Source organism: Astatotilapia calliptera, chromosome 6 (assembly GCF_964374335.1).
Source record: "Astatotilapia calliptera chromosome 6, fAstCal68.1, whole genome shotgun sequence".
Lineage (NCBI taxonomy): Eukaryota > Metazoa > Chordata > Actinopteri > Cichliformes > Cichlidae > Astatotilapia > Astatotilapia calliptera.
In genome coordinates this window covers 17,164,753-17,177,171 of record NC_137427.1, presented here as the reverse complement: position 1 = coordinate 17,177,171, position 12,419 = coordinate 17,164,753, and the positions used below count along the sequence as shown (strand labels likewise).

Here is a 12,419-nt window from a genome sequence, read left to right as displayed (position 1 = left end):
TAATTGTACTGACAATAACAATAATAGATTCCACCTTTGCCTCGTCTTTTCTTAACAGCCCCTGTGGCTGTAGTCATGGAAAACATGAATTTACCTGGGTAGGATTATCCAGTGGGCATGGGTCCATGCACAGTTTGGGCCCACTCAATAAGCAAATTCTCTTAAACTTGAGATCTTGAAATCATATATTATTATTTTTTAAAAACATAGATATATTTCTTTATCATAAGAAAATTATATCATGGGTACAGTTGTTTGTATTTCATCTGCCTCTTTCTCCCCTGCACTCCCGAGCTGAATAGTTTCTCCCAAACTCAGCTGTGACTGGTAGAGTGTAACCAAAATGAATGAAACAAACAAAAATCAGATTTCCAAACTAGAAAAAATGAAAGCTTTTGTGGTAATTGCCATTTTTAAAAAAAATCAGGATGCAAATTTCCAGTTTACTTTAAAGGTGCTGAACACTTTAGCAGCAGCTCACAGTCACTGTGAACATCACCTGAGACTTTGGTTTGAGCAAGAGCTGCTAAGTAATGACTCTGGTTGGAGTGAAATGAAGAGGCCAGCCTGCCCTCATCAGTGGAAGTCCTTCTGCCCTTCACAACTGTAGGAATAAATATCCGAGGAGTATTTCTCTCTTTGTTTATTCCATTTCTAAGTGGATCCCAAAATGCTGCTTTTTAAGAGAAAAGCTCTCTGAGGTCTACTTGCACGTGAATAATTGTTTAAACACTTGAGGCTGTGAACATGAGCAGATTGAGGGAAAGAAGAGCTACTTTTCCTGTTAGGCAATGTGTAAACCACTACACTTTGGAAAAGCTCAGGCTACTTCATTATCCAATCATTGACCACTTTAAAGCATACTTAATAAACACTTTAAAGAGTTCAACAAAGGCGTAACTGTTACTTTTTTGAGAAAAATACATTTATGACTATTCTGTATTTTTGGCCAGGTTTGGCCAGGTTTGTGTAACTCGATGACCCGGGTGTGGACCTCACATGTGTACCAATTAGTCAGTTTAATACAATTCCCAATTCAAACACAATAGCGGGCGTTTGATGACAGATACTGGAGTCACCAGGCACAGTCTCTATGTGTCATACGTTTGTGTACCATGAATAGATAACGCAGAGGTTTCAGAAATTATTCTTTTGATTTCATTACATGCGGGCCTTTGGGTGGGTGTGTTCCATTGTTTTGATGTTTGGGAGAGGAGGGGATAAATGGCATAGCTGAGTCACAGAGAATAAACATTTATTTTACACCTTGATATTACATAAACCCACTTGATTTCGTTCCGTCTGTTTACCGAGAGGAGGAGTGGACCTATTTAATGTGTGTTCACTGCAAACACATCTCAGTCTTGAAATAAGATAGTCTTCTAATGAATGAGCAAGTAGGCTCATTACTCACGGGTTACTGATTAATATCTATTAATAAAGTTCACTGTGCTGTCAGTTAAAAATACTTTTAAAGGTTGTGGAATATAGTTAGGCTTAGCGACTCACATTTGCCTTTGGACTTGTAGCATACTGTAAAACATTAAATAAGTTGTGTTTTTGAGTGTTCCCATGAGTCACTGAAAGATACGGGTGAACTGGCAATCACTGGCCTTGAGCTAAATTAGTCAGAAAATGTCAGAAGCAGCAGCATATTGTTTTGGAATAATCTGTTGAAGGTAATCATGCACCGCTTACCTTACTTTACACCTCAAATACATATCAAGTGCATTGCATCACATTAAATGAAAATATGAACCTAAAGCTCCCTCATATTTGGTCCAGCATCTCCGAAAGGACAAATATCATCAGTATCAAGATTCAGGATGTCATTTCATATCAGCCTGACTCATAATTCACAGTGTTACATATGGTAACAAGGTGAGGCATGTGGGCAATTTAAGGTGCCACTTAAGTTCATGACCATGTTGAACTGGCATCACTGAGGCAACGAATTGTTATTCTGCCTCTCATTTGAACAGATTTGCTCAATGCTGTTGTCTGGATCTGAATATCTAAGCTGTACATGCACGCGCTTGCTTGTGACCACACGGGAGTAAGGTATGACTCAGATATTAATATGAGCCGGACAAACAGACAGCGTTTTCAGCCTTTGAGTCCATCCTCGCTTCTCATGTGTGTTTCCCAGGGTGCATGAAGGGGAAGTGAAATGATACATTCTCTGCTCTGTGCACGCTCTCTGCTCTGTGCACGCTGTGGTAAAAATGTAATAAAACTAAGGTCTAAGACCGAGTTGGCTTCTCACCGCTTTCTGAGATACGGTGACAGCTTGTCTGTGCCAAATTATTGTCCACCATAAAACCTGCATAAACAGGTGAGAGGTGTAGCTCCCTCCTGAGGCCTTTTACTTTCTTGCTTTTACTTACTCTCAGCACGCTCACTCTCAAACATATATATGAGGGCTCATAATGATCATAGCCCTCGTCCTATCGTCACATGCCATAAAAGTAAGACTTGTAGTTCTCGAGTTACATGAGCGCTTGGCTTCATGCATGTCAGGCTCATAACCGGTCACATAACAGGTCCCGTGTTCGGGGACCTGTTATGTCACCATAAAGGAGATCGGCTTGACAAATTTCAGTTGTTCTGTTGTCCTGCAAGATGATTTAAACATTGAAAAGTTACAGAAACAGTGCCCTCTACAGAACATCTAACAAAACTACAGCAGATCAGTTAACTTTTTGGTTGCCTTTTCCTTCACACTCATTATGCAATGTATCATAAATACATGCAACACACCATTAGTCCGTGTCCTGACCTGTACCCGGTTATAAATGCAGATATATAACAAACCAAGGTTGCAAGATTAGGCAACCTGCTTGAATTTTTTACTTAGAAAAGTTTTGAGGATTTGGTAAGCTCTACACAAATAAACACCTTTTTTGAGAAAGTAAATATTGTGCTGGCATATACTGTAAGCCTGTCAAATGCACTATGAAATGCTGTAAATTATAATAAACGTGAAGCCTGTGCAGTCGGACACGGAAGATTATTATAAGATGACACAGATACACATGAGACATGGCATCTGTCAAAACAATCTCATATGACGAGCTTGAGTTTTAGACTAAACTCCATCTGATGGTGAAGATCCTGTATAATAATTCTAATCTCCAGAGCACTTTCCAAACAGACCTTGACGTGAGAGTTTTCTGTCAGCGGCTTTTTTCCAAGATCAAGGCTAAACTTTAAACGTAAAAACATCGCAGCTTGTGAAACAGTCATGAGACGATATTTGTCAGTTTCTTTTATCATTATTATCATTATGATAATAAAAGACACATTTAAATCTTTTCAGTTTTGCTCTTATTTTATTACAATTATTTACAACCAAACATTAAAAAAAAAAATCAAAAATGCTTCCAGAAGAAAACAAGCCTCATAACAGCAATAATAAAATCGCTATTTAGACTGGCTCAGTTATTAGAAACATTAAACAAGCATCACATCCTGTCTAATTGTACAATTACTGCTGCATTTGAAATAGGAACTGAGGAAATATCCTTTCCTGTCTTGCTGTGTAACCTTCAACTGATGCTACATCGATAAACTATGATAATAAACACACACACACGCAGGCACACTCACACACGCGCTCACGGAGAAAGAGGGGGAGGGGTGGTGGCAAACATTTCTAATGGATCTGTGTTGTGAATGTTGAAAGAGGGTTCCAGAGAGGGGCTCTGGATGTCGCTTCGGTGTCCCTGCTGACCCAGTCCTGCGCACAAACAAACACCAACAGACAACCTATTAAAGATCTAAGCTTGATGTAATTTCCTGTGGCATAGTTCATATCCTATCTACTGCTTTCACTGCTAAAAATATTTTCATGTTTGCTCATAGCTACCAGCAACTTAGCATGTCAGGATGGCTAAAACAGCACAACAAACACCTTAGGTGGTTTCACAATGGAATATATTATATTAGTCATTCCTCCAGATATAGTCCTCTTAAAAACCATATGTGGTCTGGCACTTTGTTGAATCCTGTGTAATTTGTGTTGTTTTCTTACAATCATTGATCTTTTCTCCTAAATTTGATCTTAAAATTTAAGAAAAATAAGGACAGATTTACATGAATATTTTACCCAAGTGACTGACTTATCAGACTTCCAGATTGTGAATTTTGTGCCATATATTTCACAAGCACATATCACGCTGTTATATTAGAGATTTCATAATTTTTAGTCAGTTATACTCCTAAATCCCAGGACTAAACTCATGGTGTGGAAGGAAATGTTCAGCCTTGGTGGAGTTACGTTCCTTGCTTGTTCCTCATTTGTCCCTTGTTCTATCCCATGACATTAAAGTTCCCTTTTTCACAGTTTGGAACGTAGCCATATTTCAGATAAGCTGCTTGTGTTTTTGCAGTTCTGTGTTTCATTTCTGTCTTTCAGGCCTCCCCTCCTCCAGACTCATAGCTCCTTAGCTAATGAAACAGTTTCACATCAGAGGATTCTGACCAACATGAAATGATCATCTCTGTCTCGTTGTGCAGCAACAGAGTGTAATAATATGAGTCATAATCAAAATATAATACAAAAAAAAATCATTTCTGAATCCTGATTAAACTACTGCTGCTTAAGAAGCAGATGAGATGGAGACACATCTCCTTTTTGGTAATGGTTGGTTACTTTTTGCATCATCTGGTGACAGCCGCATTCTGTCCTCTTAGATGGCTTCGGCGCATATCAGCGAGAGCCTGGAGAGAGACTTTAGCCTGATGAGAGCCCTTCATTAAGCTAATTAATGAAAGTGATTGCAGCTAATGAAACACATGCTCAAACACAGTGTAACAGCGCTAATGAGGAATACTGTAGGTGTGGGTTTGAGGTGACAGCATGCTTGGGAGGGGGTGTTGTTGATTAGCTATAGTGTGTGTGTGTGTGTGTGTGTGTGTGTGTGTGTGTGTGTGTGTGTGTGTGTGTGTGTGTGTGTGTGTGTGTGTGTGTGTGTGTGTGTGTGTGTGTTTAAAGCGACCAGATTCTTGAAGTTTACCATAGTTTGTCAGAGTAAATCTAGAGCAGAAACAAAAAAGTCCTGGAAATACCAGAAATTCCAAAAGAAAGAGGCAGAACTGCATTAGAGAGAGCTGAGTCTAAACTGACCTATTTCTACGTCCCTGTGAAGGTTAGCATGAAGTTTTGCTATTGCAAAGTCTACCATGATTAAAGGATTGGTTTACTGTGCAGTACATGGTATAGTGTATTTTATTTTTGTTAATAAATCCAATTTAAAGTATCAGATAATTCACATTTATAACAAACTTCATAGGTGTGAAAACTTGTCTCTATAAAAGCAGAAGTTTTGACTTTGTGTGGAGCATTCTAGTATGTTAACACAATGTTCCCAGCAGTGGAAGTCCCAGCAAAGTCACCCCAAGGTCAGACCACCAAAAGCTTTTCTACAGATCTCAATTGGCACATATGACTTGTTTGGAAGGGTTCATGGCATGGCTGCACAGCTTAGATTTGTTATGTTGCATCTGAAAAAACAAATGAGACCAAAGTGGAGATGTCTGACCATGGACAGCACCATTTTTGGCGAAAACCAAACCAAGAATATCAGAACGCACACCTAATACCGACTGTTAACCACAATGATGGAGGGTATATTTGCATATATTTGTATTTGCAGCCATGGGACCTGGACACCTTGGAGTCATTGAGTCAACTATGAATCTTTCTGTATACTGAAGTGTTGTAGAGTTAAATGCGAGGCCATCTGTCTGACAGCCAAAATATGGCTGAAAATGGTTCATGTAACAAGGCAATGATCCCAACAACAAGTAGTGGAAAAAGAAAAGACTCGAGGTTTTGAAGTAGCCCAGTCAAAGTGAAACATTGTGCCAGGCCCTTAAAAGAGCTGTTCATAAATAACTGCACAAAAACCTAACCATACTGAAAGAGCATTGTTAAAAAGAGTGAAACAAAATTCCCCCAGAGGAATGTGTGAGACTGATGAAGTAATATAGAAACTAGTTACTTCAAGTTATTTCTTCCTGGTTCTACGAGTTACTGAGTGAGTTCAGTTGGTTTTTCACAGGAGTGCAGAGTCATGTAAAAACTTTCTTTTTGACATGACAGAGGCTAACTGTTGGTTTGACTAGCGGTTTAACACAAAGCCAGACAACCTTATCGTTTAGCTCACAATCCTCTGACAGAAAGGAAAGAACAAGGGCAAATATTTTTCCCATTTGATGACTCTCCTGAGAATTTATATTAGCAGCTGGAGGTTTAGGTGATGTTAATACTTACCTCAGAAGGGAAGGTTGTACGTGTGAGTGTAATGTCTGAGGAAAAAGAATAATAAACAAGCTCACATTAGTCACATTATCAATCAGTCATTAGTACTCGTCTCATTAAGCTGATTACTCCTGCAATGCTTTGTGCCTGTGAGAATTTGGATGAATGAGACGTGAATAAAAACAGAATAAGCTTGAAATCCTGAAGGGGAAATTTGGTTCTGAAGGGAAATTCTCACCAACTATATGATCCTTCGCATGAACCTGAGACCAGAACTGTGTATCCTCCCTAAAATGTATTACACAAAAATGTATTACAACAATATCCAAGGCATTGTATGTTGCCGTCTTCAAAGAAGTAGCTTTTTTCTTTTGTATTTCTCATTATAACTTCATTTTTAGACCGATTAAGAAAACCAGTACCTTTTCTGTCTTTCTTCTGCTCTTGCTTTCACTTTAAAAGTGGGTGAAATGAATAGGAAAAGAGAAATTAATGCCTTTCACAAACGAAGGCAATTAAATCAGCATGAAAACATAGCTTGAAGCATCAGAGTATTTATAACAAAGCAGAAGCTTTTGTGTGAAATACCTTTCCTGTGCACCACTATGATCACGACTGCCAAAGAACAGAGGATCAACACTGCAGCTGACAAAGAGCCCACAACGAGAGGCCAGTCCAGATTTAATGAATCTGCAAACATCAAACTAGTATTAATATTAAATACTTAAAAAACCCAGTTGTGAAGAATGTAAAGTATTACAACAGATTTGATTTAAAGTGCTAGTATCATTTTCCAATGCAATGGAGAGCTCCATTCCAATGTGAAGAAGAAAAAAAATGTAGTTTTTAGTTTATTGAAAAAGATGCATTTTGTATTTTGATAAATTCTAAAAAAAATAAATAAATTATAAATGTAATAAATTAAGTTTAACAGATTCAGATTAAATTACATCCTTTCGCAAAAGAACCTGTCGCATCTGCAACAAGCTTTGCAGACATTTTCCTGGTTACCACAGTCATGTGGCCTTTATGGTAATACCATCATGTTTATGGGCTCTTATGGACTGCTCTGCATACTGAAAAGTGACTCTAAGGTGGACTAATGTGTTATTATGTGAGGATCCGGTAGGGAGACCAGTTGAAGTCTTGCAGAACTTTTAGGTATGAGAACAACAACAACAAAAAAGGCATGCTAATAGCCTACCTGTTGATGTTGGTGGTGGGGAATTCCCTTAAATATAAAAAAAGGGAGAATCAGCTGCAGTTTCTCTAAAGGTCAGTCCACTCACATACCATTAGAAGTGTAAGTCCGTACCTTTGGTTACAGTTAAAGGGTTGCTGTGCTCAGACTTGCTCCATGTCTCTCCCAGTAGGACACTGTACTGGCACTGGTATAGAGCCACTGGAGAGTCCTGGACAGGCAGCGGGAAGGTGGCTTGATGCGCGAAAATGTTTGCCTGAAATGTTGCAACAGGAAATTCACCATCCACCAGGTAGAGAGAGAACACAGCGCCGGGGTATGCAGCAGACCCTATGCACAGTAAATGCCACACATCTGTCTGCTGTTCAAGGTGAAGATTGGGCGCCGGCAGGATGTCTGGGAGCACGTGAAATAAGAGCAAATAGTATTCAGATAATTAAATGACTGGATTACTAATTAGGCAGAAAACAAATGACAAAAATTGAATAGATGCAACAATATTTACAAGTCTTAGTCCTCTTGTGTTAATGTTCTACCTAAAGGAATGAATCCATTACCTGAAATACAATTTTTTGGTCTAAAATATTTACAAGTACCACATTAACATGTAAAAAACATCACAGAAGAAAGGCTTCAAAAAGTCATACGTCTTCACCTGTAATGGTGATTGGAACTATGTTGCTCACAGTGGAATTAACCAGTCCGCTTTCTTTGGTCATTTGATAGAGGCAGGTGTACTCTCCCTCCTCTCCTCCCCTGACTGGCCCCACAGTGAAGACTCCCGGCTGCAGCTGGAAGTTTGATACCTGGCTAGCCCGGGGCTGCTGGATAACAGATGCCGTCCCTGTTTGTTTAGCGGTCCTCAGCAAAAGGAAGCTTGTCGGTTTGTTTGACTGCGACTGTGGATGGGCCGGGACTGTGCAGCTGAAGGACAGCAGGTCCCCGCGTTTGACCTCACCTGAGGAAGGCTCTACAGACAAGACTGGAGGTGGGAGGGAGGTGTCTACATGACAGAAAAGGAATGGAGACAGTAGGGGGAAGCCATTATCTCTCCATGTTTTGTTACTAGATTAATTCTAGACTCTCAATAAAAGTAAAAGCTGCAACAACAAAAAAAGAAAAAGAAGATAGGCCAGCGTCTGGTTTGTCAGACTTCCTTTTGTAACTGTCAACAGTTTAAGCCGGTAGATATTGTGTTTCATGGGTTTCCGTGTGTGGGGGTGTGTGGTTTCTCTATGAAGAGCAGGATGTAACTACCACTATACACACCCACAGAGAGGAGGACAATAAGAGACCGCAGAGAGCACCTGCATTCAGCAGTGTGTTTGCTGTGCTGGAGTGGAAGCGGATGGGAGTGTTTATTGTTTTAAACCACATGTGGAATCACTACCGATTAACCCAGCCGATTAACACAGAAAACGTATTTGTTCCGTTTTGAATACAATGAAAAACAACAGCCTCGACCACATCCGACTCATTGACCCGTGTCATCTTAATTCTCCCTTTTTTTAATTAAAAATAAATTCATATAATATGAAGTGTGCGAAGGATGTGTTTTTCTTTTTAAATCAGAACCAAGTCTCTGTTAAAGCAAAAGAAGGTCAAAATCAGAGCTGTAAATAAGAGTTTCCATCAAACACACAAACCATTTTGGTCCTCCAGTTGCAAATATGGACTGAATGCGCTGTAGTGACCCTCCTGGCTCCTGTACAGACAGCAGAAAAGTTTACTCTGGCCTGGGACCCATTCTTGTATCCTAATAGTAAACTGAACTTCTCCAACATGAGAGGGCAGATCCCGAGAATCCACCTCAATAGAATAAAACAAAAAGAAAGCAATAAAATCGCTGCAGCTCAGGAGGAACTCAACACGCTCCAAAAATATGCATTCATTTGAAAAAAGAACATATTAAACTACCTTTTTTCTCCTCTCGTAAAGCATGAACAAAACCCCAGTGTAACCCTCGGGGGCTCGGCAGACCAGGACCACGGAGTCCTTTGACTTCGAATAGATCTCCAGGGTAGGAGCCTGAAGAGTGACCGAGGTTGTGGAAGCAGAAAGTCGTCCTATAAAGTAACAGTAAGGTTATAACATTTAGCAGGAATCAGCTAAATCTCAAAAATGTGTCTTCGAATGGAGCAACAGGTTTCTTAACACACATGGGAAAACACAGCGGTCATTACAAGATGTGTCGACATTCACTTTTTACCAAGCTTGTGATTACAGCTAAACCAAAATCAGTTGTGAAACTCTAGATAGGAAACTCTAGATAGATAGGATGCCTAAATATTAGGTACAATTATAGGCTCGAAAAGACATTTTTGTGTGTGTCAAAACTTAAAAATTTAATGGAAATCAAACATCGATTACTTTTTACTCCTAGCAGACATTTAACAGATCTTCTACCAGGCACATATCATAGTGATTGTTAATCTTAACAAATCAAAATTTGACAAAAACACTATACTAAGAAACATCTACTGCGTGAAACTTACCCCAAAGTTGGAGAGAGACCAGTAACAGAGTACATGCCCAGGATGATCGTCCACCACTAACTGAGTGCATCCTTAACGCATCAGCAAGACCGACTGAAGTGAAGAAAACACCTACATAGGCTGTGTATCTCTCTCGCTCCTTCTTTTTCTCTCTCACTTGGCCGCTCTGTGTTTTCTTAATGCATATGACATCCTCTTGAGAAGCAATGGGGGAAGTAAACACACTTCCTTTTTTAGACTTCACAGATCACATGTGTGTTGTGATGGGAAGAAACAGCTGGCCAGCAGTGCAGTAAACCACAAACTTAAGAAGAAAATATCTCTAGGTACATAAACTGAATCCTCAGAAATCGAATGTGACGAGGATGTCAAGGGAACAAAGCACACAGCTGCTACTACCTGTACTAAATGAAGGTTGTGGTTTCGGTGAAGGTGCTCCTGTGTCACAGAGTTTCTATTTCTGATATTACAGAAACAGGTGTTTTGCTAATCTGATGCTGAAAGTCCTAAAACTGCTGCCAGTGAGAGAAGTATAACAGAAGGGACTTTGGGACCAGAGTTTTCCATCTGTCCACCAGATGGCCCTGGACTTTTATCCCTGTTTAGTCACCTGACTGCCTTCTCAAGAAGCAGCAACTACTGATCTCCTGATCTTATCTACCCACTAACACAGCTGTTCCCAGTTTTCCCTGTTATCCCTGTTTGTGCTGCTGTCTGTCATAAAACTCTATTCCTGCCACTTTGCTATGTGCTTTTACTGTACCTATTTGAACAGGATGAATCAAAGTAGCCAAAAAAAAACCTAGCCTAAAAACAGTTTAAAAGTGTGGGGAGAGCTTTGAACAGCCACATCTGCAGATGATGGTAGAAAAGTGATGGAGGGGGGGATTAATCCAAGAACTGCAGGAAACATGATGTTTATAAACTGAATCAACATCTCCAAACTTGACTATGTTAGTCACGGAAGAGCCCTACTTCATTACTCATTCGTCAAAGGAAGATTAGGCCTGCTAACATTTCATACAAATAGATATGCAGGAGCAGTAAATGCTTTCATTCAAAACGAAGAGTCCTGAACAGCAGTTTAAACTTTTATTGGTGTTCAGTCATTTTTTTGTCTAAATAAAACACAAACTTCTTTGTTTACTGGAAGGTGAAAAAACTGTCTCTTCCTTGTAGTATAAGTGCAAACTTGCACTCCAGTTTGTCTGGCGTAGCAATTTATAAGTGAGTGTAGCCATATTGTGTTACTTGGGGTATGTTGTAACTTGACAATAAATTTATAGACAAGAAGAAGAATAAGCTACACCCTTATTCACAATGGGTAATCCTGTCACTCCTGATGCAGAACCATAGGGATGTGTCTCCTTCCAGAATCAAACCAGGGACCTATTGCTTGTTAGATACACTATGGAGCCACTGGCAGATGACTTGTATAATAAATTTAAACTTCATGAATAAAGTTGTGCTCTTCCCCTCACCCCGTTCCTTTAGTAGAACTGATTCACGAGGGAGAGAAATTCCACCAAACTGTCCACCACCAGCATCGCTCGTCCTCTGCGTGCAGCAGGCATCGACATCCACAAGGTTTGCGTCACACGTGGACATGCACTGCTGCAGTTTTTCAAACGATGTCGTGTGTCTGCTGTGGATCAAATGAAACGACAGGAAAGAACAAAGACAAAAACGGACAAAGAAGTCAGCCTGCTGATATTTGTGAAGCAGCTCAAAGAGGTGTTTGAAGTCTGTGACGAGGACTCTGACATGTTTTATGTGCCCTGAACGCCTGGTTCAGCTGGCTACTGAGTGTGGGTAAGAGGAACAGGCAAAAACAAGTGATGTGGAAATTACAGGAAGTGTATATATTTCATTTGTTGTGGGAGACAACCACCATAATAGTCTGAGCTGTATATCATATTTTCTGTCTCAAAATTTTGGACTTATGTTCAATGGAAATAATAGAATAACTAAATGACCGAGAGAAAGTACAGAACGTTATGCTCCTTAGAAATTTATTTCAGAGTCTTACAAGCACATAAATTTAGGTTGGAGAATGAGGGTGCAAACTGATTCCCTTTTTAAGTCTCTTTAATTTAACTGGAAAAAAAGCAATAATGAAAGGACACGAGCTGACGCAAACCCGCTGAGCTATGTGCTGTGTGATTACTCTGAATTATCCCAGCAGGCAACTATAAGGCAATAAAGAACACTGCTTCATCTAATGATTAGTTTGTCGTATATTAATCTGCTTATAGTAATAGAGATATACTATATACTATAGATATAGATATACTGTATAGATACACTATAGATATAGTATAGATCAGTTTTACAAGTCTGTTAACATCTTATTATTTCCAGTGAACAAAAAACAGTGACCAAACCTATTAAAGTATTGCACGTGTATTGATATAAGTGTTTGGCATTTAAAAACAAGAAACTGCAGCAGTGAAAAAGC

At 39.5% G+C, this 12,419-nt stretch overlaps 1 protein-coding gene across 1 annotated transcript; it reads right to left on the bottom strand.

Moving 5' to 3' along the window:
• Positions 1 to 3,312: 3,312 nt before the first annotated feature.
• On the bottom strand, positions 3,313 to 10,171 carry LOC113024036 (uncharacterized). The gene is made up of 11 exons (XM_026170611.2): positions 9,962 to 10,171; positions 9,384 to 9,532; positions 9,113 to 9,275; positions 8,122 to 8,469; positions 7,581 to 7,862; positions 7,470 to 7,496; positions 6,854 to 6,955; positions 6,688 to 6,718; positions 6,504 to 6,553; positions 6,278 to 6,312; positions 3,313 to 3,739 (listed from the first exon to the last, which is right to left on the bottom strand). The coding sequence occupies exons 1-11, from the start codon at positions 10,029 to 10,031 to the stop codon at positions 3,656 to 3,658; spliced, it is 1,341 nt and encodes a 446-aa protein (XP_026026396.1). The 5' UTR covers positions 10,032 to 10,171; the 3' UTR covers positions 3,313 to 3,655.
• Positions 10,172 to 12,419: the final 2,248 nt, after the last annotated feature.